This window comes from Microtus oregoni, unplaced genomic scaffold (genome assembly GCF_018167655.1).
Source record: "Microtus oregoni isolate MIOR12 unplaced genomic scaffold, Mior012 000067F_001, whole genome shotgun sequence".
Lineage (NCBI taxonomy): Eukaryota > Metazoa > Chordata > Mammalia > Rodentia > Cricetidae > Microtus > Microtus oregoni.
This window is the reverse complement of record NW_024543954.1, coordinates 788,751-813,540: the sequence shown is the minus strand read 5'-3', so window position 1 is coordinate 813,540 and position 24,790 is coordinate 788,751. Positions and strand designations below refer to the sequence as shown.

The 24,790-nt window shown below is 46.7% G+C and overlaps 1 protein-coding gene across 5 annotated transcripts in view; it reads left to right on the top strand.

The window, feature by feature from the left end:
* The window catches only part of LOC121440268 (host cell factor 1), a 33,288-nt gene extending 9,390 nt beyond the window's left edge, over positions 1-23,898 (top strand). Inside the window, exons 2-26 of one of the 5 annotated variants that reach the window (XM_041641028.1) lie at positions 6,124-6,272; positions 6,589-6,749; positions 7,566-7,774; positions 8,550-8,634; positions 9,159-9,265; positions 10,433-10,612; positions 10,692-11,051; positions 11,347-11,507; positions 13,043-13,240; positions 13,626-13,850; positions 14,010-14,114; positions 14,336-14,555; positions 14,656-14,798; positions 14,933-15,071; positions 15,250-15,470; positions 16,005-17,508; positions 17,667-17,830; positions 18,376-18,820; positions 19,147-19,464; positions 19,614-19,732; positions 19,821-19,958; positions 20,387-20,572; positions 21,232-21,532; positions 21,956-22,019; positions 22,179-23,898. In XM_041641028.1, coding sequence (XP_041496962.1) covers positions 6,124-6,272; positions 6,589-6,749; positions 7,566-7,774; positions 8,550-8,634; positions 9,159-9,265; positions 10,433-10,612; positions 10,692-11,051; positions 11,347-11,507; positions 13,043-13,240; positions 13,626-13,850; positions 14,010-14,114; positions 14,336-14,555; positions 14,656-14,798; positions 14,933-15,071; positions 15,250-15,470; positions 16,005-17,508; positions 17,667-17,830; positions 18,376-18,820; positions 19,147-19,464; positions 19,614-19,732; positions 19,821-19,958; positions 20,387-20,572; positions 21,232-21,532; positions 21,956-22,019; positions 22,179-22,218 — 5,942 coding nt within the window. In that variant the 3' untranslated portion in view covers positions 22,219-23,898. Of the gene's footprint in view, positions 1-6,123; positions 6,273-6,588; positions 6,750-7,565; positions 7,775-8,549; positions 8,635-9,158; positions 9,266-10,432; positions 10,613-10,691; positions 11,052-11,346; positions 11,508-13,042; positions 13,241-13,625; positions 13,851-14,009; positions 14,115-14,335; positions 14,556-14,655; positions 14,799-14,932; positions 15,072-15,249; positions 15,471-16,004; positions 17,509-17,666; positions 17,831-18,243; positions 18,821-19,143; positions 19,465-19,613; positions 19,733-19,820; positions 19,959-20,386; positions 20,573-21,231; positions 21,533-21,955; positions 22,020-22,178 lie in introns of all 5 variants that reach the window. The other 4 variants (XM_041641027.1, XM_041641026.1, XM_041641025.1 and 1 more) reach the window with 4 other exon arrangements.
* Positions 23,899-24,790: the final 892 nt, after the last annotated feature.

Genomic DNA, 24,790 nt, shown 5'->3' with positions numbered 1-24,790 from the left:
GGGACAAATAGGAAAATTAAAGCCATATGTAGCCAATATCGCAATGAATTTATGGGGTCGTGACCTATTACAACAATGGAATACCGAAATTAACATTCCTGCTAAATCTAGAGCCTATATTTCTGAGAATAATATTAAAAGATATTACAAACTGAGAAAACCGGCCATTCGGGCTGTAAAAGAACAAGCAATTGATGTCCCTTCAGAGATACCAACAGCCTTGCCTCTAAAATGGTTGACTGAGAAACCAATATGGACAAAGCAATGGCCTTTAGCTGAGGAAAAGTTACAGGCTTTAGAACAGCTGGTACAAGAACAATTAGATGCTGGACATATAGAAGAATCTACCAGCCCTTGGAATTCTCCTGTATTTGTGGTTAAGAAAAAAATCAGGTAAATGGAGAATGGTGACAGATCTCAGGGCCATCAACAAGGTTATTCAACCTATGGGCCCTCTGCAATCTGGAATTCCTTTGCCCTCTTTATTACCAAAAGGATGGCCTCTCATAGTTATTGATTTAAAGGATTGTTTTTTCACTATACCTTTGCAAAAAGAAGATAGAGAAAAATTTGCCTTCACAGTGCCTACTTAAAACAATTCTCAACCTTCGAGGAGGTACCACTGGACCGTTCTCCCCCAGGGTATGTTAAATAGCCCCTCCCTGTGCCAATATTTTGTGAACCAACCATTGCAAATAATACGCAAGAAATTTCCCAAATCTATAGTATACCATTACATGGACGACATCTTGTTATCCGATTCAAACATGGATACCTTGAACAGACTGTTTGAAGAAATAAAGATACTTTTACCTAAATGGGGATTGCAAATAGCTCCTGAAAAGATTCAGAAGGGAGATTCTGTTAATTATTTAGGTTATAAAATAGGTTTGCAAAAAATTAAGACACAAAAAGCACAAATTAGGAGAGATCGCCTACGGACTCTTAATGACTTTCAAAGACTGTTAGGAGACATTTCCAGTCTACGACCAGCTATTGGAATAACACCTGATCTAATAATTCATTTGAACAAAACCTTGGATGGTGATAAGGATTTAAACAGTCCCAGAGAATTAACAGCTGAAGCAGAAAAGGAACTGACAATGATTGAGGAAAAATTACAACAGGCACATGTGGACAGGGTGAATCCAGAGCTCGATTGTATTCTCGTCATACTACCATCAAAAATTTCTCCTACAGGAATTTTAATGCAGAGAGATGATATTATTTTGGAATGGATCTTTTTACCACATAAACCAAGTAAGAAACTGAAAACTTATGTGGAAAAAGTCTCTGAGTTAATTATAAAAGGCAAGCTGAGACTTCGTCAACTAGCAGGCATAGACCCAGCAGAAATTATAGTGCCTTTCACTGCTGATGAACTAAAGAAATTATGGGAAGATAATGAACCATGGCAAAGAGCTTGTGCTAATTTTTTGGGAGACATTAATAACAACTATCCAAAAAGCAAGCGGCTTAACTTCATAAAGAGAACTTCTTGGATTCTTCCTCGAATCGTCCGTGATGCTCCAATAACTGGAGCCCGTACATTCTATACTGATGCCAATAAATCAGGGAAGGCAGGTTACAAATCAGAAGACTTGGATAAGGTGGAACAAAGTCCATATACTTCTGTCCAGAAGGCGGAATTATATGCCATTCTTATGGTGCTAAGGGATTTTAAAGAACCTATTAATATAGTTACAGATTCACAATACGCAGAAAGAGTTATTTTACATATTGAAACTGCTGAATTTATACCTGATGATACTGAACTAACCTCATTGTTCCTCCAGGTTCAAGATTTGATCAGGAACAGGCTTTGCCCTATGTACATAACACACATCCGATCCCATACGGGTCTGCCAGGTCCTCTAGCACAAGGTAATGCAGAAATTGATCAATTATTGATTGGTAGTGTGCTACAAGCCTCTGAATTTCATAAAAAACATCATGTTAATAGCAAAGGTTTGAAGAAAGAGTTTTCAATTACATGGCAACAAGCTAAGGAGATTGTAAAGAAATGCCCTACTTGCTCTTTCTATAACCAAACGCCACTGCCTGCAGGGGCTAATCCAAAGGGCACCCAAAGGAATGAAATCTGGCAGATGGATGTGTTCCACTTTGCAGAATTTGGCAAATTAAAATATGTACACCACACCATAGACACATATTCAGGTTTTCAATGGGCTACTGCCCTGAGCTCAGAAAAGGCTGATTCAGTAATCACACATTTATTGGAAGTTATGGCCATCATGGGTATACCTGCGCAAATAAAGACAGATAATGGTCCAGCATATGTATCTAAGAAAATGAAACGCTTTTTTGATTATTATAATATAAAACACATTACAGGTATACCAAATAATCCTACAGGTCAGGCAGTTATAGAAAGATCAAATCGTACTATAAAGGATATGCTGAACAAACAGAAAGGGACTGAAAATACCCCCAGAAATAGATTACATAATGCTTTATTAACCTTGAATTTTCTTAACGCTAATGAGAAAGGAACGACAGCAGCAGAAAGACATTGGATAATGGAAAAGTCTGCTGAACTAAATCAACCGATTTATTTCAAAGATGTGCTGACCTCTCAGTGGAAGCCAGGAGATGTGCTACGTCGGGGAAGGGGTTTTGCTCTTGTTTCCACAGGAGAAGAAAAATTGTGGATACCATCAAAATTAATAAAGTTTCGATTTGAAGAGGAGAAACCTCTTGGAAAGGAGAAATGACAACTCATCCACAACGATGATATTCATACAGGTGGTAAGAAAAACATATAAAATGGGGGCAGGGTTCTGTTCTTATCTCCACAGGAAAACACTCATCTTTGAGAAATTCAAGGGACCCTGGATGTTTGGATACTGACAGATGGAAAAATACCTGCCCAATAGGAAATATCAAGACAACTGAATGGGTTGTGTAAGTAATATTAAACCATATTTCTAAATTTATAAAGCTGGTTTTGAAGTTGGACTCTGGCTCAGTCCCTCTCCAATTCCAAGCCTGTTAGTAAGAGAAAAACCCAGAGTTTCTGGAGTTTCTGTCTCATGTCAAGAGCCATGATATGGGACAGAAAGAAATATGAGTTTAGAAAACATCTTTGCTTTTCTTCATATCTATCATACTTTTCATTGAATATATCTATCATGTCTTTCATTGAATATATATATATATATGTCTATATATGTCTATATGATTAATGTTTAAGTTTTTCATAATGAACAATGAGTTTTTCCTGAAGTGACATTTGAAGTTTCCAGGAAGAAGATGGGGCCCCATAACAACAACTCCACCTGGTTGATATGACGTCATGATACTGATAGCGCTACTACATGACCTGCTTTGGGTCCCAGCTGCACAAGACAGTTCCAACTTGGTTAGCTGAAATGGTGCACATCTTATACAACATTTTGGCCAGACCTGCACGAAAATACTCAGAGACTATTTGCAATTTTAAAAGACATTATCTTGAAATTTAACCATCATTTTACTTTCACAGGATCCCCCAGAAAGAACGTCGCCCCTATGACAGCTGGAAGTAATTCTAGAGAACGACGTCCCCTCTCCCAGTAAAGTTTGCCCTTGGGTTTAGGGACATCATTTAGGGGTGGATTATAATTAGTATATGATTGAGGGTTGGGGAGGAATTTTATAAGCTCAGGGATCATTTTGAAAAAAAAAAAGAGGGATGATGGGATAATAGACAAATATATTGGTATAGATTGACTATTGTACGCATGCATGTTTCTACCTCTGTTTAAAACATTTTTATGTATTCACATATATTGTATTTATATATATTGTATATATTTACCATATTGCAGTGTACATTTCTACCTCTGATTAAGATACTTATATAATATTTGTGTATTGGTATATATTTACCTACTGCAATGTATATTTGTACATTGTTTATATTTGGAGGTCATTGTCCTCATTTGTTTCACAGTCGTTTATTGTCTTAGTCTTTAAGTTAGATAGATATTGAGAATTATATAGACTAATTGTCATCTAAGTTTGTCATTTATAATTAGACTAATCAGGTTCTTTAGATATATAGAGATTATACTCAGTATAGATAGATAATCTTCAACCTCTTCAAAGAGCTGTAGAAAATGGCCTTTAATCTAACTCAGAGTTTCGTGATAGTGAGACACAATTGCTCCTGGCAACACCGCTCTATTCCCGAGAGAATGTTGAGCACCAAAAACACTCCATCTGGAGCCTTTCTATTTGGCAGAACTGGCCTTTGGGCAAAGAAATGCCCATACCTCAACCACTGACAGAGATACAGAGCGTGCATCAATGGATAAAACAGGACTGTCATATCCTGCCAAGACAGGGTAAGATAGTTTTGAAAAGTTCCTTGCCTTTAATAATGGTATGTCAGTTATGTTAGGCCTTAGCCAAAATTGGTTGACTCAACGTTGCAAACGAGACTTTGGGTGATTGCCCAGGTAGTCAGTTGTCTCTGTCAATTGTTGCACATTTTGGATATATCTCGTTTGTTGAGTAGTGTTTATTCCCTTCTCAGATCTTTGACTGAGTTGAAGATTATATAATTGTAGTTACTCTTTACATTATTTGGACTTCTTGAGATAGAATGTTTAGCAAAGCTTTTGTTCTCAATATTGTTTGTTGTATTTATTATTTGTTGTTATTGTATGTAGTTGTATTTGGTTTAGTTCTGTCTTATTTAGACAAAAAGGGGAGATGTAGGGATAAGTCCCGCCCCTTATGGGGCGTGTTCGCCTCGGGCTAATGTCTGCCTATAAATTTGGCGAGCAAGCTCCGAGCTCTCGCTTCTGCTTTCCTGGTCTCCGCGGGAACGGTGGTTCTGTAAGTCTATTTCTACATTAAAGCTATATATATATATATATTTACACTCTGTCTGCATTCGTTTACGCCGCTACAGACTTGTACATGTGGCAGGTCTGCCTCTGGGCCCCCGTCTGGGAGACTTTGGAGAGAAAGTGGCTTATCCTTTGAATATATGACATGGCAGAAGAACATGCTTGCCTGTAACAATTCTAGAATCCTTGCCGCTACAGATGTGAAGGACATGGGAGCCTAGGTGAAAGAGCAAACTGCCAGACACGCTAGGGAAGGGCTTTGTCCCAGTGAAGGTTTGGCCACCATCTTGTATCATCCTAAGGGAATCAGGAGGTGCCTGAGTTGTGATATGTCCTTTCTTGGCGACTTCCCCACCTCACCCCCAGCTAGAAGTGTGAGGGGCTCCTGAAAGTTTCTATCACAAAAGCTCTGCTGCAGTTGCCACCTCAGGCTTGAGAATATTCTGGTCTTAGGTGGGTGTGATGGGGGTGGCTACTGCCATAAAGCCTATGGACTATCACTTAGGACACAAACCAGTAGAGAAGTCAAAAGCAGAGTTTATGTTTTATGTATATAAGTGCTCTCTACTTGCATGTATGCCTGCATGACAGAAGAGGGCATCAGATCCCATTATAGGTGGTTGTTGGGAATTGAACTCAGTACCTCTGGAAGAACAGCCAGTGCTCTTTTTTTTCTTCTTTTAAGATTTATTTATTTATTTATTATGTATACAGCATCCTGTATGCCAGAAGAGGGCACCAGATGGTTGCTGGGAATCGAACCGATGATCTCTGGAAGAATAGTTAGTGCTCTTAACCTCTGAGCCATCTCTCCAGCCCCCGAAGGCTCTAGCTGTCTTAACTGGTACAGGGAGAGAATCATGGGCTCTGAAGAGGAGGAACATAAGCCCTAGAGGGCATTTGGGGTATAGAAGTTTGTGATGATCATGTGAACAGCAGGGGAGACTACTAGATTCCCAGAGACTGGTGAATTATTTTGCTTGGTGTCTTACTGCCTTCTGAGATGACCTTGATGAGGAGCATGCAGTTGTGCAGTATTTTGAAAAGCTAGGGCTCTGCAGATGGCTTGACTAGAATGACTAAAGATTTGGGGTGATAGTGCTCTTTAAGGGACAGTATGCCAAATTAGCCTCTCCTCTTTTGGCTACATTTGAAGACAAGGAGTTGGAGAGTACAAGATTTAAGGAATAAGAAGAAGAGGGCACAGGGGCTCAGGTTCTAGAAGCTTTTGGATATTTTGACTTCTGTTTCCTTTTTTCTTCAGCAACCAACCAGTGGTTCATCCCAGCTGTGAGAGGGGATATCCCTCCAGGATGTGCAGCCTATGGCTTTGTGTGTGATGGTACTCGCCTACTGGTGTTTGGTGGAATGGTGGAGTATGGAAAATACAGCAATGACCTCTATGAACTCCAGGTAATAACATAGAGCCCCTTTGGACCTGGGTTCCTGCACTGCCCCAGCCCTCACGGGACTCTCCATAGTGTTCCTTATAATGGTGTGAGGGTTACAACAGGAGAGGCAGTGGAAGGGATCAGTTAAGAGTCTACCAAGACTGTTTTCACCTTGAACAGTGTCAGAGGAGAGGAGAGGACCAATTCCTTAGGACTTGCGTGTTCCATCAATATGCTTCCTCATTCCTGACCGTATTCTTATGCCACAAATTGCTCTAGGCCCCCTACCAGTGGCCTTTTCATCTCTTTGCTCATTCTGTTAAGTTTTGATTTTTCAGGCTAGTCGCTGGGAATGGAAGAGACTGAAAGCAAAGACGCCCAAAAATGGGCCTCCTCCATGTCCTCGGCTTGGACACAGCTTCTCCCTTGTGGGCAACAAATGCTATCTATTTGGGGGTCTAGCCAATGATAGTGAGGACCCCAAGAACAACATTCCGAGGTGAGATTTTGTCCTTTTTCTGAGAACATCACTAGGGTGTCTACTTACCCCAGGTACAGAGCCATGTTTCTCTCCTTGGCTGGGTTGTCAATGGGAGAATACATTCACTGCCCTTCCAAGAAGTTCCCAGCTTTGAAATCTGAACCCCTGGTGGTCTTGTAGGAGAAAGCTAGGCAAGAAGTAGAAGCCTGCTTTATCTTGACCTGGTCCCTATACCTCAGACCGAAATTAGATCTGGGTGCTTCCTTTGCAGCTTCTGCTGCTTACACATTTCCTGATGGGTATTTTTTAAGTTCTGTGGCAAAAGGCCTTACTATCTGGAGGTAGTTCCAAGCTTGACATCCCCTTGCTCTAGAGAGGCTCAGGTATAATATCTGGCATTGTATGCATCCTGAAGGGACCTGCCACTGAATGTGAACTGAGGCTGCCATCATAGTTTCACACATATACCCGTTCCTTGCTCCAACTGTACTCGCCTAGTAAACTCCTGGCAGTCAGTCCTCTCTTTCAAGGGCAAGGGTTCTATGGTCTTTGCTCTTTTTTTCTTCTTTGGTTTTTCAAAACAATTTCTCTGTGTAACAGCTTTGGGTGTCCTGATACTCACTTTGTAGACCAGTCTGGCCTCAAACTCAGCAAAGATCCACCTGCCTCTACTTCCCAAGCGCTGGGATTAAAGGCGTTCACCACCATGCCTGTTCCTGGCCTTTCCTCTTTTATGTTCTAACAAATCTACTGCTCACTGAGATACCCAGTAAAGCCTATGGTGCCTGTGCTCAAGATGTGCTCAAGGCTTGCTATAAAAATGATCTTCCTCAGGTACCTGAATGACTTATATATACTAGAACTACGACCAGGCTCTGGAGTGGTAGCTTGGGACATCCCCATCACTTACGGAGTCCTGCCTCCACCTCGGGAGTCACATACTGCCGTGGTCTACACTGAAAAAGATAACAAGAAATCAAAGCTGGTGATCTATGGAGGGATGAGTGGCTGCAGGCTAGGGGACCTTTGGACTCTGGATATCGGTAAGAAGCTGCTACTGTTTCAGTTGCTTCAGAACAAAGCCAGTTTTCTGGGTAGCTGGCTTTGAGTGACTGATGAGGTGAGGCTCATGGGGAACTAGTGTCCTCCTTCCCCCTTAACCTTGTCAGTGGATAGGAAACAGTAAGCCTCAGTTGATATGGAGAATAGGGAGAGAGTACAATCTTTTTAGAATAGAATTTTCTCAATTTGGGTAGAGTTCTTACTAACTCCTCAGTGAACAGTCTGTATGTGTGGATTGGTGTATTCTGATGTGAGTAGCACAGTAAAATTGGTTATTCATAGACCAATTATATCTTTTACTTTGGCTGTAAAGTGGGTACTGGGTTGGGTGTGGGTAGATCTTGGTTATATTGCCCTTTGGATCAGAACATTTGAACATAAGCAAAACTTGAGTAGCAATGTTTCCTAAAGTGTAGATTGTCTAGTGCTAAGGTGGCACAGGAGTTAATGTGTTCTACAGGGAGTAGAAGTGTAAAGGAGAAGCAGGGATGAACTTGACACCCTTATGTCATCCCTGAGAACAGTACTGCCTTATAGCAGGTGCCCAATACATTTGGGAAGAAACCTTGCCTGGATCATACAACCAGCTTTGGAAATGCTGAAACCTAGCTGTTAGGGCAATAAATTGGAGGGCCCCTGAGGGATTTTTGTTGACAGGAATGCAGTTCTTAAGTTGGTTTAGTGCCCCTTTGGTCCAAGTCCTGGAATTAAATGGTATTTGATCCAACATAGGTAATCTCCTCTCCTTCTCTGCAGAGACACTGACATGGAATAAACCCAGCCTTAGTGGGGTGGCACCCCTTCCTCGAAGCCTTCACTCTGCAACCACCATAGGAAACAAGTGAGTGTTTGCTGTTCTCCTCCCTGGCCTGAGCTGCCCCTGATATCTGAAGGGTTCTCAAGTCAGTTTTGTCAACTGTCCCTCAATCCAAGGAGACTTCTTTTTGTCAGGGCTGTCATTTCAGCTGTCCCATACCCACCTTAATATAACATAGAGAAGGCAAATTTAGAATGGAAAGGACTGCATGTAACTCAACCTGAGACCCTTCCTTGTCCAGTAAGACTGTTGTAGCTCCTCACACAAACAGCATTCATTCTTTGTGAAAGCCAAGGTCTGGAGTTCATGGAGATTCAGGTACACCTTAGATGAGTCAAACAATGTTCTACCATACAAATGACAGTTCTTTGTAGTATTAGTTGAACCATCCAGTAGAAAGTGTCTTATTAAACAGCTTCATGACTCTTGAGGGACTCTTAGGGCCTTCTACAGAACTGAGCATATTCAAAACTTTCTGGTTAGAAGAGGTACCCCCTAGCTTGGTACTTCCTCTTCAGTCCTCTCTTGCTTTTCCTTCACCCTCCCAGAATGTATGTATTTGGTGGCTGGGTGCCTCTTGTCATGGACGATGTCAAAGTGGCCACACACGAGAAGGAGTGGAAGTGTACCAACACGCTGGCTTGTCTCAACCTGGGTATGGCTTCCTCAGGCTTAGAGTGGCCAAGGGTGGGGTGGGGTGGGGGTGGCCCTGGGAGATTTTATGGTGTACAGGAGCAAACCTGGGCTCATGGATCTTTCTAGAATTCACCAGAAGTATTCAGTAAGTAGAGAACTCCTCAGGCAGCGCTCTTTTTAGTTTGAATAGGTTCTTTATATGTGCCTGACATCCACAAGTGCAAAAGCACATATGGTGAAGAGGAGATGCTTCTTGTAACCCTTTGCAGGGATTCTCAATAGCTCTAGGACCTTAGCCTGCCATACACAGGGCCAAATGGCCCTTTCCCTTTCTATATCTTGGAGATCGTTTCATACCCCTGCACAATGAGTATCTCATTCTTTACTATGGTGTATGGCTTTAATCCGAGCACTTAAGAGGCAGAGGCAAGTGGATCTCTTAAGTTCAAGACCAGTGAGGTCTTCATAGTGAAGCCCCCATCTCACAAACAAAAAAAAAAAAATTTGCGTTGCTCTTATTTTGACTGAAGATGTATACATTTTTTTAATATTTACTTATTTATTATGTATACAATATTTTATCTGTGTGTATGCCTGCCAGCCAGAAGAGGACACCAGACCCCATTACAGATGGTTGTGAGCCACCACGTGGTTACTGGGAATTGAACTCAGGACCTTTGGAAGAGCAGGCAATGCTCTTAACCTCTGAGCCATCTCTCCAGCCCAGATGTACACATTTTAATAAGATTTTTTATTTGTTTTTTTCATATATTGTATTTCTCTTTCCATATCTCTTTAGGATTGTATTTTATATGCAAGGAGTTAGACCTTTGGTCATATCTTCCAAATATTTGCCCAATTTATGGCTTAGTTTTCTTTTTTCTTTCTTTCCCCTGAAGATAGGGTTTCTCTATGTAGCCCTGGCTGTTCTGAGACTCCCTCTATAGACCAGACTGGTCTTGCCCACAGAGATCCACCTGCCTCTGCCTCCCAAGTTAATTTTCCACCATAATTTTTATGGTGTTTTTGCTTACTTTTAATTTGATACTCCAGTAACTTTTCTATCACCAACAATGAAAGAATAGAGAACAACTTGGGAGTTAGCAGAGCAGGTGTTTTTTTTTTTTTGTTTGTTTGTTTTGTTGTTGTTTTTGTCTTGTGTAACCTCCAGCACTTGTACACCTAGATACCATGGCCTGGGAAACTATCCTGATGGATACACTGGAAGACAACATTCCTCGAGCTCGAGCTGGTCACTGTGCTGTTGCCATCAATACTCGCTTATACATTTGGAGTGGCCGTGATGGCTACCGCAAGGCCTGGAACAACCAGGTCTGTTGCAAGGACCTGTGGTATTTGGAGACAGGTAAGTGTTGGGCCACTGCCATTCCCATTGCAGAAGCCTTTCCAATCCCTGTCTTAACAGTTGTGTTGTTGTATTACAGAAAAGCCACCACCCCCAGCCCGAGTACAACTAGTACGAGCCAACACCAACTCACTGGAGGTTAGCTGGGGTGCAGTAGCAACAGCCGACAGTTACCTTCTGCAGCTCCAGAAATACGACATTCCTGCCACGGCTGCTACGGCCACCTCCCCCACTCCCAATCCAGTTCCATCTGTGCCTGCCAACCCTCCCAAGAGCCCTGCACCAGCTGCAGCTGCACCTGCTGTACAGCCACTGACCCAAGTCGGCATCACACTTGTGCCCCAGGCTGCCACTGCACCCCCAAGCACTACCACCATCCAAGTCTTGCCAACAGTACCAGGCAGCTCCATTTCTGTGCCCACTGCAGCCAGGACTCAAGGTAAGCCACAAATGCTAAAGGCATTTGGATTAGGGCATAGTCACTGGAGACATTCATTGCTTGAGTAGTGGCTGCTGCTTTGTTCATTGGTGGATTTTAGCTTGAGCCTTGTTGGGGACTAGGGGATAAGAGTGCTCTGTCTTGCTGGCAGGGACTGTGTTGAGGACATAGAAGAGCCACACATAAAGAATAGGCAGGTCAAGGAGTAGCTCAAGCCTACCTTAAACTTGGCAGGGTGGCAGGATAATGTGTGGAAGAGGACCTCCTGATGATCAACCTTCTTTTCTTTTATCAGGTGTCCCTACTGTTCTCAAAGTGACTGGTCCTCAGGCTACAACAGGAACCCCACTGGTTACCATGAGACCTGCCAGCCAGACTGGAAAAGCCCCTGTCACTGTGACCTCCCTGCCTGCTAGTGTGCGAATGGTTGTGCCCACACAGAGTGCCCAGGGGACGGTGAGGATCTGTTACTGAGTGGGGTTTTCTGGTAACCCAGGAGCATAAACAGTTCTCATGTGATCTTTTTAAATATATATATATTTAACTCCTCTGGAACTGGGGATGTAACTTAGTTGATAAGACTATTTGCCTAGCATACATGAAGCCCACCAACTTCCACATTGTACATCAGATGCCTTTGTTGTTTGTGAGGTACTGCTGCATTGGAAATGCATCAAAGGGGCCTAATGTTCCATGTATTCCTTGGAGCATTTCAGTGTGAACTTCCTGATTTGGAAAGGCCAAGGAGAAAATCTGGTTAGCTGGGTTTGAGCCAGGCCTATAAGAATGAGCTGTATCCAACTCAAGGGTTGTGTTTGTTTTGTTTTGGGTTTTGACAGAGTAATTCTGTAGCCCAAGCTATCTTCTACTTTGGAGAGGTTGTCATGCCTCGGCCTCCTGAGTGTTAAAGAGTTTTAAGTGTGGGCCAGGCAGTGGTGGCACACACCCTTTAATTCCCGCCCACAGGAGGCAGAGGCAGGCGGATCTCTGAGTTCAAGGCCAGCCTGGTCTACAGAGATAGTTCCTTCCAGGAAAGCCTCCAAAGCTACAGCGAAACTCTGTCTCAAAATAACAAAAAAAAAAAGAGTTGAAAGTGTGAACCATCACACCCAGCAGGGGCATTGATGGTATTGATGGGTGTTGTATATGAAACCCATTACTGCCTGTGTACTAAGCATGCATTCTTTTGCTGAGATGCATCTCCAGTTCTGGCTTTGGTCTTTTCCTTTCTTTATCTCTGCAGTACTGAGAACAGAACCCAGGTACAGGAGTATTTCAGAGACTGACTATACTCTCAGCTTTTACTTTTGATTCAGGGTCTCACTAAGCTGTGATCTTTCTGCTTCAGCCTCCTGAGTCGCTAGGACTAAAAGTGTATGCCCCAGGGCTACCTTGACTATGTTGTTTGATTAAAAAAATCTCTGAGCTGGGTGGTGGTGGCGCACCCCTTTGATCCCAGCCCTTGGGAGGCAGAGACGGGTGGATTGAGTTGGGTGGATTGAGTTCGAGGTCAGCGTGTTCCATAGAACAAGTACCAGGACAAGCTCCAAAGCTACAGAGAAACTATCTCATAAAACATAAATAAAATAAAAATCTTCTCTGGAGTTATAGGGTATAGCTCAGTTGGTGGAGTGCTTGCCTAACATGCATTAAGATCTAGATTCAGTTCCAAACACTGCATAAGCCAAGTATGTGGTATTACATATCAGTAATCCCAACATTTGAGAGGTCAGAAATTGAAGGTCATCTTCATGAGTTTGAGGCCAGCCTAAGCTGCATGAGATACTTTCTGGAAAAAAAAGAAAAAGAAAGAAAAATTAGGCACTTAGCAAGCACCTACCTGCTTGTTACTTTCACTAAGAGAGGATCCAGCATTAGGAAAAACTAAGGGATGCTACTGAGCTCCCTGTCAAGCTCTGAAAGGGCCATGGAGTTGGGAGGCAGGAGGCAGATAGAACCCTTGCAGCTCACATGCTTTGTGCCTACCACAGGTGATTGGCAGCAACCCACAGATGAGTGGGATGGCTGCATTGGCTGCTGCTGCCGCTGCCACACAGAAAATCCCTCCTTCCTCAGCACCCACAGTGCTGAGTGTCCCAGCAGGCACCACCATTGTCAAGACAGTGGCTGTGACACCTGGCACAACCACTCTTCCAGCCACTGTGAAGGTGGCCTCCTCCCCTGTCATGGTGAGCATTTATCTTCTGGGCCTGGTTCTGAGCCTGTAACCCTGGGGCTTGGTGACATCTGGTCACTATGATCAAACAAGCAGTGGCAATTTGTTCCAGGCTTTGGACCAACCCTTCAGGCCATTGGTTTATAATTGGTACTAGCATGGGCTATGGAACATGCAGTTACTTTAATCGTGTGCAGCCTTAGGTTAGACCTGTGGGGAGTTCAGACTACTTTTTTGTTGCTCAGCCAACCAAGCTATGTGGACAGATCATCAGAGCTATAACCATTATATTACCACTATTCTCTTTTTTTCCCTTTTTCTTTCTTTTTTTTCATTTTTCTTTTTGCTTTTTTGTTTTGTTTTACCACTATTCTCATCACTCATCTCTGCTTCTCCAGGTGAGCAATCCAGCCACTCGTATGCTAAAGACTGCAGCTGCCCAAGTGGGGACATCTGTGTCCTCTGCTGCCAACACATCTACCCGCCCTATCATCACGGTACACAAATCAGGCACTGTGACGGTGGCCCAGCAAGCCCAGGTGGTGACCACAGTGGTAGGCGGAGTCACCAAGACCATCACCCTAGTGAAGAGCCCCATCTCTGTCCCAGGAGGCAGTGCTCTGGTGAGTGACAGGCACCATCTGGCTGCATGTGACAGCTGCCAGGCTATGGTGAATGCCACTGGTGACTCGCTGTCTTGGGCTAACTCCAGTATAGTCCTAGACCAGGCCATGCCCTTGTTTGGTTCCGGATCACTGCCTGCTCCATTCTTTCCTTTTTAGATTTCCAATCTGGGAAAAGTGATGTCAGTGGTCCAGACCAAACCAGTTCAGACTTCAGCAGTCACAGGTCAAGCCTCTACAGGCCCTGTGACTCAGATCATCCAGGTGAGCTCTCACTATCCCCCCCCCCCCCCCCCAGAAGTCATCCCTAAACGCTAGGACTACAGGGATGAATGAGCACTGGGAGATAAGGACAGAAGGTTCCATGAGCACAAGTGGCACAGAGACTTGCTGATATCATAGCACCCACAGTATTCCGAATATTCTCTGAGTTAGAATACCTTTCTGGCAGTAGTTCCTGTTCATTTGCAGCTTTTTCCTTTCAGACCAAAGGGCCTCTGCCAGCAGGGACTATCCTGAAGCTGGTGACATCAGCAGATGGCAAGCCCACAACCATCATTACCACCACGCAGGCTAGTGGAGCAGGGACCAAGCCTACCATCCTGGGCATCAGTAGTGTCTCTCCCAGCACCACCAAACCTGGCACGACTACTATCATCAAGACCATTCCCATGTCAGCCATTATCACCCAGGCAGGCGCCACAGGTAAACATACAACTTTCACTGGCCCTTGCTGGTGAGTGTAAATCAGGAAGATGGGAAGCTTCCACAGAGCTTATTTTCTCTGGATTATCCCCCAATGCAGGTGTTACCAGCAGTCCTGGCATTAAGTCCCCTATCACAATTATCACCACCAAGGTAATGACTTCTGGAACAGGAGCACCTGCGAAAATCATAACTGCTGTCCCCAAGATTGCTACTGGTCATGGACAGCAAGGAGTGACCCAGGTGAGGCACACGTGACCCCTATTCACCTCAGTCTAGTGCAGACCACATGTGTCTTCATAACAGGCCTGAGAAGGGCAGCATAGTCCAGCCAAGCCTGAAAGTTACATTGGTGGTACTTTGCTCTGGTGTTCCAGGTGGTGCTAAAGGGGGCCCCTGGACAGCCAGGCACCATCCTCCGCACTGTGCCCATGGGCGGCGTTCGCCTGGTCACCCCTGTCACCGTCTCCGCTGTCAAGCCAGCTGTCACAACATTGGTTGTGAAGGGCACCACAGGTGTGTAGCCCACAGGCCAGGTCCTTGGCAGTAACTGGGCTTTCCCCCAAGTCTTCCTATGTATATAACCTCTAGTCTGGCTGGGGGAGGATGACAGGTGCTTTCTCCAGAGACATGCTGCTAGATAGAAAGTAGTAGCAATAAGCCTCATTCTACCTCTGCCTTTTCCTCCTGTTAGGTGTCACAACCCTAGGCACAGTGACAGGCACTGTCTCTACCAGCCTTGCAGGAGCTGGGGCCCATAGCACCAGTGCCTCTCTGGCCACACCTATTACCACCCTGGGCACCATTGCCACTCTTTCAAGCCAGGTCATCAACCCTACTGCCATCACAGTATCAGCTGCACAGACCACATTGACAGCTGCTGGTGGCCTTACCACACCCACAATCACAATGCAGGTAAGTAAGTTCCAAGAATGTACCACCATATAACGGCATTCCCACATGAAAGTAGGGGGCATTTTGACCATTCTCCCCTTTCCAGATGCTGTTCTGTAGCTCTGTGCAGCTCTGGCAGTTTTTACACACATGGTGTGATCTCTGTCTCAGTCTTTCCCAATGACATTTTATTTGTGCTAGGTTCGGTTTGCAGACAATAGGATCTTATAATGTATTATATATGCATATTCTATTTGTCCTTTTGACATGTTTTTTCTCTCAAACTGGATAAGAAGTGGTAAGGGATCTATTGTTAGACTTTGTACCAGCAAACTGGTCAATCCCCTCTCCTGCCCCAGCTCTGCCTCATAGCCCCTCCATCTTGGTCTCTCAGTAAGTCGTTCTGAGATCATGGGGCAAGTGAGTCTTAGATTTGCCTGGGCTAGTTAGTAGAGTTGGTGGTCCCAGCCAGCATTGACAATAGGATAGAAGGAGAGGCAAATGAGAAATCACATTGTTCAGGCACTAACACCTCTGTTCTACTATGTCCCCCAGCCTGTCTCCCAGCCTACCCAGGTGACTCTGATCACAGCACCCAGTGGGGTTGAGACCCAGCCTGTACATGACCTTCCTGTGTCCATTTTGGCCTCACCTACTACAGAGCAACCCACGGCAACAGTCACCATCGCTGACTCGGGCCAGGGTGATGTACAGCCTGGCACTGTAACACTGGTGTGCTCCAACCCACCCTGTGAAACCCATGAAACAGGCACCACCAACACAGCCACTACCACTGTTGTGGCTAACCTTGGGGGACATCCCCAGCCCACCCAGGTACAATTTGTTTGTGACAGACAGGAGGCAGCTGCTTCTCTTGTGACCTCAGCTGTGGGACAACAGAATGGTAATGTGGTCCGTGTCTGTTCAAACCCCCCCTGTGAGACCCATGAAACAGGTACCACCAACACTGCCACAACAGCCACCTCCAACATGGCTGGGCAGCATGGCTGCTCAAACCCCCCCTGCGAGACTCATGAGACAGGCACCACCAGCACTGCCACTACAGCAATGTCCAGCATGGGTACTGGGCAGCAGCGAGACACTCGTCATGCCTCTAGCACCCCTACTGTAGTGCGGATCACTGTGGCTCCTGGGGCGTTGGAGAGAGCCCAGGGTACTGTGAAGCCTCAGTGCCAAACACAGCAGACCAATATGACCAGCACCACCATGACTGTGCAGGCCACCGGAGCTCCGTGCCCAGCTAGCCCACTGCTTAGGCCAAGTGTGGCACTGGAGGCTGGGAGCCACAGCCCTGCCTTTGTGCAGCTAGCCCTTCCAAATGTTAGAATTGGGCTGAGTGGCCCCAGCAGCAAGGACATGCCCACAGGGCACCAGCTAGAAACATATCAGACTTATACAACCAATACCCCAACCACAGCCCTCTCTATCATGGGTACTGGGGAGCTTGGTGCAGCTCAGGTGGCCCCCACATCTATATACGAGAGCCTCCAGGCAAACTCTCCCAGCAGCACCATGACTATGACAGCCCTAGAGGCATTGCTGTGCCCTTCAGCTACCGTGACCCAAGTCTGCTCCAACCCACCGTGTGAAACCCATGAGACGGGTACCACCAACACTGCCACTACCTCCAATGCGGGCAGTGCCCAGCGGGTATGCTCCAACCCACCTTGTGAGACTCATGAGACGGGAACCACACATACAGCCACCACTGCCACATCCAATGGAGGTGCAGGCCAGCCTGAAGGTGGACAACAGCCTGCCAGTGGCCATCCCTGTGAAACACACCAGACGACTTCCACTGGCACCACTATGTCAGTCAGTGTGGGTGCCCTGCTTCCTGATGCCACTTCCTCTCGTGGAACCCTGGAATCTGGCTTAGAGGTGGTAGCAGTGCCCACCGTCACCTCTCCGGCTGGTGCCACATTGCTGGCTTCTTTCCCAACACAGAGGGTATGCTCCAACCCTCCTTGCGAGACCCATGAGACAGGCACCACACACACAGCCACCACTGTCACCTCTAACATGAGCTCAAACCAAGGTGAGTAAAAGTATTGCTATAGTATGGTACTGATATTCTGGCTGTATTAGCTATAGTGGAGGGGGCAGGTTCTAGGAAACGTGGTGGTAAAAGTAAATAGAGGTCAACTGGTGTCACACACACACCCTCCCCCCCCCCCCCCCCATTGAAACCCACAGATCCTCCACCAGCTGCCAGTGATCAGGGAGAGGTGGTGAACACCCAAGGTGACAGTGCAAACATCACCAGCGCCAGTGGCATCACAACAACTGTGTCCTCCACACTGCCACGAGCAGTGACCACTGTGACACAGTCTACACCGGTCCCAGGTCCCTCTGTGCCGGTAAGCTTCCCAGGGCATCTCTTCCCTGTCCTTTTGCCCACTATGCCTTTTATTTGTGCTATTCCAGAATGGACACCAGGTGTCGCCCTTGTATCAGACATGGTATTGCTCCTTGGTTCTTCCAGACCATAAAAGGGCAGTCTTGGTGCCTGGGTACTTTATCTCTGCTGCTGGTTTCCATCTTGGGCTGTTTTCCATCATTTGTCTTTACAGTGAAGCCTCTCTTGGCATAAGTTGAAACGATACCCTTCATGCTGCTCCTTGACTCACCTTTCCCATCTCCATTTAGCATGTAGCCTGTTGTGGATGATACAGGAAAAAACAAAGGCCATCTTGTTTTTCATTCCCACTGCCTAGTACTAGCCTCCGTCTCCTCCCCTCTTCCTCTGACGGGGGCTTCTCTCCCTTTCTAGAACATCTCATCACTGACTGAGACTACCCCAGGGGCTCTGACTTCCGAAGTCCCCATTCCAGCCACGATAACAGTGACCATAGCCAACACAGAAACTTCTGACATGCCCTTCTCTGCTGTTGACATCCTGCAGCCCCCAGAGGAACTCCAGGTCTCACCAGGGCCTCGCCAGCAGCTGCCACCACGGCAACTCCTGCAGTCTGCCTCCACCCCCCTGATGGGGGAGTCCGCCGAGGTCCTGTCAGCCTCCCAGACCCCTGAGCTCCAGGCCGCCGTGGATCTGAGCAGCACTGGGGACCCATCTTCAGGCCAGGAGCCTGCCAGCTCTGCTGTCGTGGCCACTGTGGTGGTCCAGCCACCCCCACCCACACAGTCTGAAGTAGACCAGTTATCACTTCCCCAAGAGCTGATGGCTGAGGCCCAGGCGGGCACCACCACCCTTATGGTAACAGGGCTCACCCCAGAGGAGCTGGCTGTGACTGCTGCTGCAGAAGCAGCTGCCCAAGCTGCAGCCACTGAAGAAGCTCAAGCCTTGGCCATCCAGGCCGTGCTCCAGGCTGCACAGCAGGCTGTCATGGGTAAGTATCTGCTGAGAGCTTTGAGAGGTAGTTCCCTTGGGATGAGTGACCACCTAACAGGGAGGGCTAAGGTGCCATGTGGGGACAGCTTGAGATGAGAAGACCTGCTTCTTGTGAGAGTACATAGTGTACTTCGAGGAAGGCCTATGTAGGATAGGTAGTCCTAGAAAGGAGACCCAGGGCCCAGAGGTGAGGGTGTAGTAGGATGTGAGCGGGTTGAAAGCTGTGGAAAACAAAATCTCAGGAGCACTATCACTGTCCATTGGGCCAGGCACACTTTTTGCCAGTATTCTTTTTGAATAGTAGTTTTTTTGGTCCTGGAGCAGGCACTGGGGAGCCCATGGATACATCTGAAGCAGCAGCAGCAGTGACACAAGCAGAGCTGGGCCACCTTTCAGCTGAGGCACAAGAGGGTCAGGCCACCACCATACCCATTGTGCTGACACAGCAGGAGCTTGCAGCCCTGGTGCAGCAGCAGCAGCAGCTCCAGGAGGCTCAAGCCCAGCAGCAGCAACACCTCCCTACTGAGGCTCTGGCTCCAGCTGACAGTCTCAATGACCCATCCATCGAGAGCAACTGCCTCAATGAGCTAGCTAGTGCTGTCCCTAGCACTGTGGCCTTGCTACCCTCAACAGCCACTGACAGTAAGCTGGGCTGCTTTTTGGCAGGGGTAAATTGTTGATAGAGTTGGACTGGTGGGAGGTGGACATTGTGGTCAGGGTGGCATGGGGGTTCCAAGAGGTTCTGGCTCAACACAGAACCTTCTCCCCACTGATACTTTGTTTCTTCCCAGGCCTTGCTCCATCCAACACATTTGTGGCTCCACAGCCTGTTGTTGTAGCCAGCCCAGCGAAGATGCAGGCTGCGGCTACCCTAACTGAAGTAGCCAATGGCATCGAGTCCCTGGGTGTGGTGAGTTCGATGCAATGGGCCCCAGGGGATAAGAGCAGCACTGCCTTTGGGCCCCATGTACTTGATGTCACTCATTTCTGTTCTCTAGAAACCAGACTTGCCACCTCCACCCAGCAAAGCCCCTGTGAAAAAGGAGAACCAGTGGTTTGATGTGGGGGTCATTAAGGGTACCAGTGTAATGGTAACACACTATTTCCTGCCACCAGATGATGCTGTTCAGTCAGATGTAAGTATACCCAGTAGTTGGCACTCTTGGGTGGTAGGTGGATCCTGCTTTGCCTGTGAGGCAACTATCAATAGAAACAAACTTAGCTTTACAACTTTGCAAGAGTGTTCACAGGAGAATTCCACCTTCATACCACTTGAACAATTAAGAAATGGTAGGGCAGCCAGATGGAGACCTTCTCCCCAGAGAGTAAGAAAGCAAAAGACTCTTTCCTCACAGCACCAAGTTAACCTCACCATATCCCTAGGCCTTGCTATAAAAGGGCAACCATCCCTGAACAGAAGTCTTGGTCCAATGGTCCCCTGTGATGTTGGCCATTCTGAACAAGTACTTCAGCCCTGAACTGCCCCCTAGTTTCTCTAGCATTCTTTTTGACTTCAGGCCTTGTGCCATTTTCTTCTCTCCTGGTTTTCCACCTCTTGCTCTAGGATGACTCAGGCACAGTCCCAGACTATAACCAGCTGAAGAAGCAGGAGCTACAGCCAGGCACTGCCTATAAATTTCGTGTTGCCGGAATCAATGCTTGTGGCCGGGGGCCCTTTAGTGAGATCTCAGCCTTTAAGACCTGTCTGCCTGGTTTCCCAGGGGCTCCTTGTGCCATTAAAATCAGCAAGGTGAGTCTTTCTAGGGCTGCCTTTCTGTTCCTTATTGGTCTACTGTCTCTGCCCTAAGGAGGTACAAATAAACAGAGCCGGGGGTGGCTGGACCAGAAGTATACCAGATAAGGGCAAGGTAGCCACAGAGATTATGTGCTAGGCTCTTCTGATAAATCTTTTTGCCTAATCCTGAAAATCCCAAGGAGGTCTGAGTCTTGTTACTCTGATTCTCAAATGCAGAAACTGGGGTACTAAGAAGCTAAGTTATGGATTAGGGAATGGGTTGGGGGTGTTAGTGTTAAAGAGGCTCTTTAAAACCCTTTAAAATTTGATGTGGAATATATTGGTTGTTTTGGTTAATTTTGTATTACATTTTTGTGGGTGGGGGTGTGTATATGTGGGCATAGGTGTGCCACAGTGCTCATGTGAAGGTCAGAGGAGGTCATGTGGGTCACGGAGATCGAACTCAGTCATCAGGCTTGGCAGCAGGTGCCTTTACCATACCGCTGAACCATCTCACTGGCCCCTGGAATATCTGTTGTGTTGGGGGAGGTTGTTTATGGGGGTTACTAACAGTTCTAGAAACTTCTAGCCCTCTTGCTTTGGGCATAGACAGGGTGGGCTGAAGCCACAGTGGCTGAAGAAGACAAGGCTTGACTTTATGTCCTGGGTTCTAGAGCCCAGATGGTGCTCACCTCACCTGGGAACCACCGTCTGTGACCTCCGGCAAGATCATCGAGTACTCTGTGTACCTGGCCATCCAGAGCTCACAGGCTGGTGGTGAGCCCAAGAGCTCCACCCCAGCCCAGCTAGCCTTCATGCGAGTGTACTGTGGGCCTAGCCCTTCCTGCCTTGTGCAGTCCTCCAGCCTCTCCAATGCCCACATTGACTACACCACCAAGCCTGCCATCATCTTCCGCATTGCTGCCCGCAATGAAAAGGGCTACGGCCCCGCTACACAAGTGAGGTGGTTGCAAGGTAAGTATTTATAAACCTCTTGGCAATTTCTAGGGGAGGCATAGGAGACCAGAGATAACTAGCTAGACTAAGGAGGCTTCACATTGGGATATAAGGGTGTATAGGTACTACAAAGGAGCCTCTCATGCTCTGGGGGTACACAGAAGATACCCTTGGGTGTCGAAAGATGAGAGGACTAGAAGAAAGCAAAAGCTGTTAGGCCCTTTAAATGGGTAGCCTAGGCTGAGGCCAGCTTCTAGGAGGCATCTGTCTCAAGAGGGGCATTGAAGACAGGAGCTGAGCCAGAAGGATTTCTGGCTCCTGTCCTACAAAGATCAGGGACCTGAAGGATGACATGGGCAATCGGGACCATGACAAGTAGGGTACACCCAAGTATTCCCTGCCTTTTGGTGGGCTGCTTACCATCTATCCCATTCCTTTCAGAAACCAGTAAAGACAGCTCGGGCACGAAGCCGGCCAGCAAGCGACCCATGTCGTCTCCAGAAATGTAAGTAGCCAGTCTCTTTCTAGACTCTTCTGTAGGAGGTACTTAGAGTGGAAATAGGCTTCAGCTGCTTGGGACTATATTCACATAGGGTCCTGAATCAGTGTTTTTGCAATGTTCTTGGGACTCTCTATAACTGTTCTTCCTCTTTTTTACATAAAGGAAATCTGCTCCAAAGAAGTCTAAGGCTGATGGTCAGTGAGGAAGCTGGTCAGCATCTGAATCCTCCAGACCCCTCTGCTTCAGGAACGCCCTATAGGGCTCACCCTCCCACCCTGCCCACCCAGCCTTTGCACTTCACCCTCACCAACCACTGGCTACCATTCAGTCTCCCCACTTCCCTCTGTTTTTACAATAAAGAAAGCACATTTTACCATTGCTGTTGGGAGGAAAGCAGAAGACAGATCGGAAAGAGTGGCAAGTAAGCAAATGAGTGCAAGTTGTGCTCCTTCCTTTTCCTGGTGACCTCCATGAGTTGTGACTGGACAATTCAGAGACTTTGGGAAGAGAGATTAAAACTGAAAACAAAGGAGATAGCACCCACACTTAAGCCTGCACTTGGTTAGCCAATCACCCTTGGCCTGAGAGACAGCCAAGGGCTAGAGGGGGAAGTGGTGTCCCCCAAGTTCCCTCAGAGGCTTTTCCCAGCAGGTGCCCCATTCTGGGTATCTGTCTGGTTCTAGTTTGTTTTGTTACTACCCTTTTATTTTCAGCCACCTCCCAGCCCTTCTTCAGGCTTAGTCAGATCTGTTTCATCCAGCAAACCTATCAGAAGCTTAACACATCTCAGAGGCCTTTGTGCTACCACTTAACACCTCTCCCTTCCTCTTTACAAAACAGATGAGGGAAAAGGAGCCTTGGGTGGTCTGAGCAGTGGCTGTGAAATCCTCCCATTGGGCACAGAGTGGACCCCAGTGACCCTGGCTTTGGCCCACCTTGTTTGAGCCTGGGGGCCCTATCACCAACTGCTGTGTTTGTTGTACTTTTTAAGTTGAAATTAATGAAATTAACATTTTTATTGTAATTTTAGCCTTAGCGTGTGGGGGTTTATCCCTTTTTGTTAGCTCTGTACAGAATGTGTATCGTATTTTTTTTTCTCCGCCCCCCCCACCCCCCCCCACCCCCGGGCTAATCATTGGCAGGGATCTTTCTAGGGAAAAGCTGAGAGAGCAGCTAGGGCAGGAGAGAAGCAGTGTCCTGGGTAGGACCTGGTAGACATTGCCTCCTCAACTAATTTCCTGTTGCTAGCCCCTGCCTGCTTTTGGAACAGTGTGAGACATTAACCTTTATTTCCTGTGAGTTAGCACTTAATATGTAGAGGCTTGAGCTTGAAGGTGGGGTTCGCCTTCATCAGCATCATTTGCAAAGATTGGCCCTGAACAACACAGCAGGAGCAGGGGATAGGTGGGTCCTTGCCATCTTGAAGGCAGCCCAGGAAGGGGGTGAGGTATGCCATATATCCCATGGAGGCTGGGGGTAGGTACATAACACAAACTCAGTAATTAATTTCGTAGCATTGTCCCCAAGCTCTGGATTTTTCTCTCCAGGACCCCAGCTTTAGGCGGTGAGTAATGCTTGCAAGCAAGTTACTGAAGGATTTAAAAATGGACAGCCAATGTGTTCGGCCACTCAGGCCCATACCTGGGGCCTCTAGTGTATTGTATCATATTTCTCTGTGGAAAACGTCATGTTTAGTCAAGTTGGAGCCCACTCGCCTGGTCCGTTTGTTCTCCCTATCCCTTTTCCCAAGCACCCTTTGATTTCTCTTCTGAGAACAGTACTACCCGTTCATCTATTGTAGAGTAACCCGTGACTCAATATTACCATAGTGCGATGTTGTTTTGTGCTATTTTGAACAATTAAAAGACTTTTTTTGAAATAACCATCTGTGTCAAGAGTGTCTTGCGACCTTTGGAAAAGGGAAGCTGGGACCTACCCAAGGTTCACTTGAACAGGGAATCTTTTATTACCAGGAACCATAGGTGAGTGACTCTTGATTGCCCTTCTAAGAAGGCTCCAGAGCAAGGTATGCCACTGGGGCCTCTAGAGCCATGCTACCTTAGAGGCCCAAGGCTGAGGGGCCTCTTGAGTGCTTGCTGCTGATTCTGCATTTGCAAGCCAGGTCACCTATTCTCCCACTAGGGCAGACCAAGATCAAGGCCTGGCTGGCCATTTGGCAGACATGTGAGTAAACTACAGCCTCTATAGTTCCAACATAAGCTCAGGAGACTCCAGGATGGCAGCTGTAGCAGAACAGGTATGTCTGACAAAGGATGGATGCTCAATGTAGGACCAAATCCTCTTTGTGCACAGGCCAAGTATCCAAAGAGGTCAAGGCAGAATTATTGACCCTGGCAGTCCAGCAGCCAGTTAGGTGGTACAGCTATGACATGATTGAATAGTGCTATCTGGGCAGAAAGCTAAGAAAGCCTGGAGATAAGGTGGTCCTGGCCTATAGCTAGAGCTCAGTGTTGACAGCTCTAGGTGCCAGCAGGCTGAGAGTAGTAAGCATACCACCTTCATGCATCTCCACATCCCTGGTGCTTGAGCTAGAGAAAGAAGGGGTGTGGGGACATGTTTGATCAGCACCTCACTTCTTTCTGACATCCCTGCTGCTACTCCCTTTTAGGCTTATTTTTTTTTAAGACGGTCTCACTGCATTCCTGGCACTCACTATGTAGACTAGGCAGGCCTCAAACTCAGAAATCTGCCTCTGCTTCCCAAGTGCTAGATTATAGACTCTGTCATACCCAACTTTTTTTTTAAATTATTTT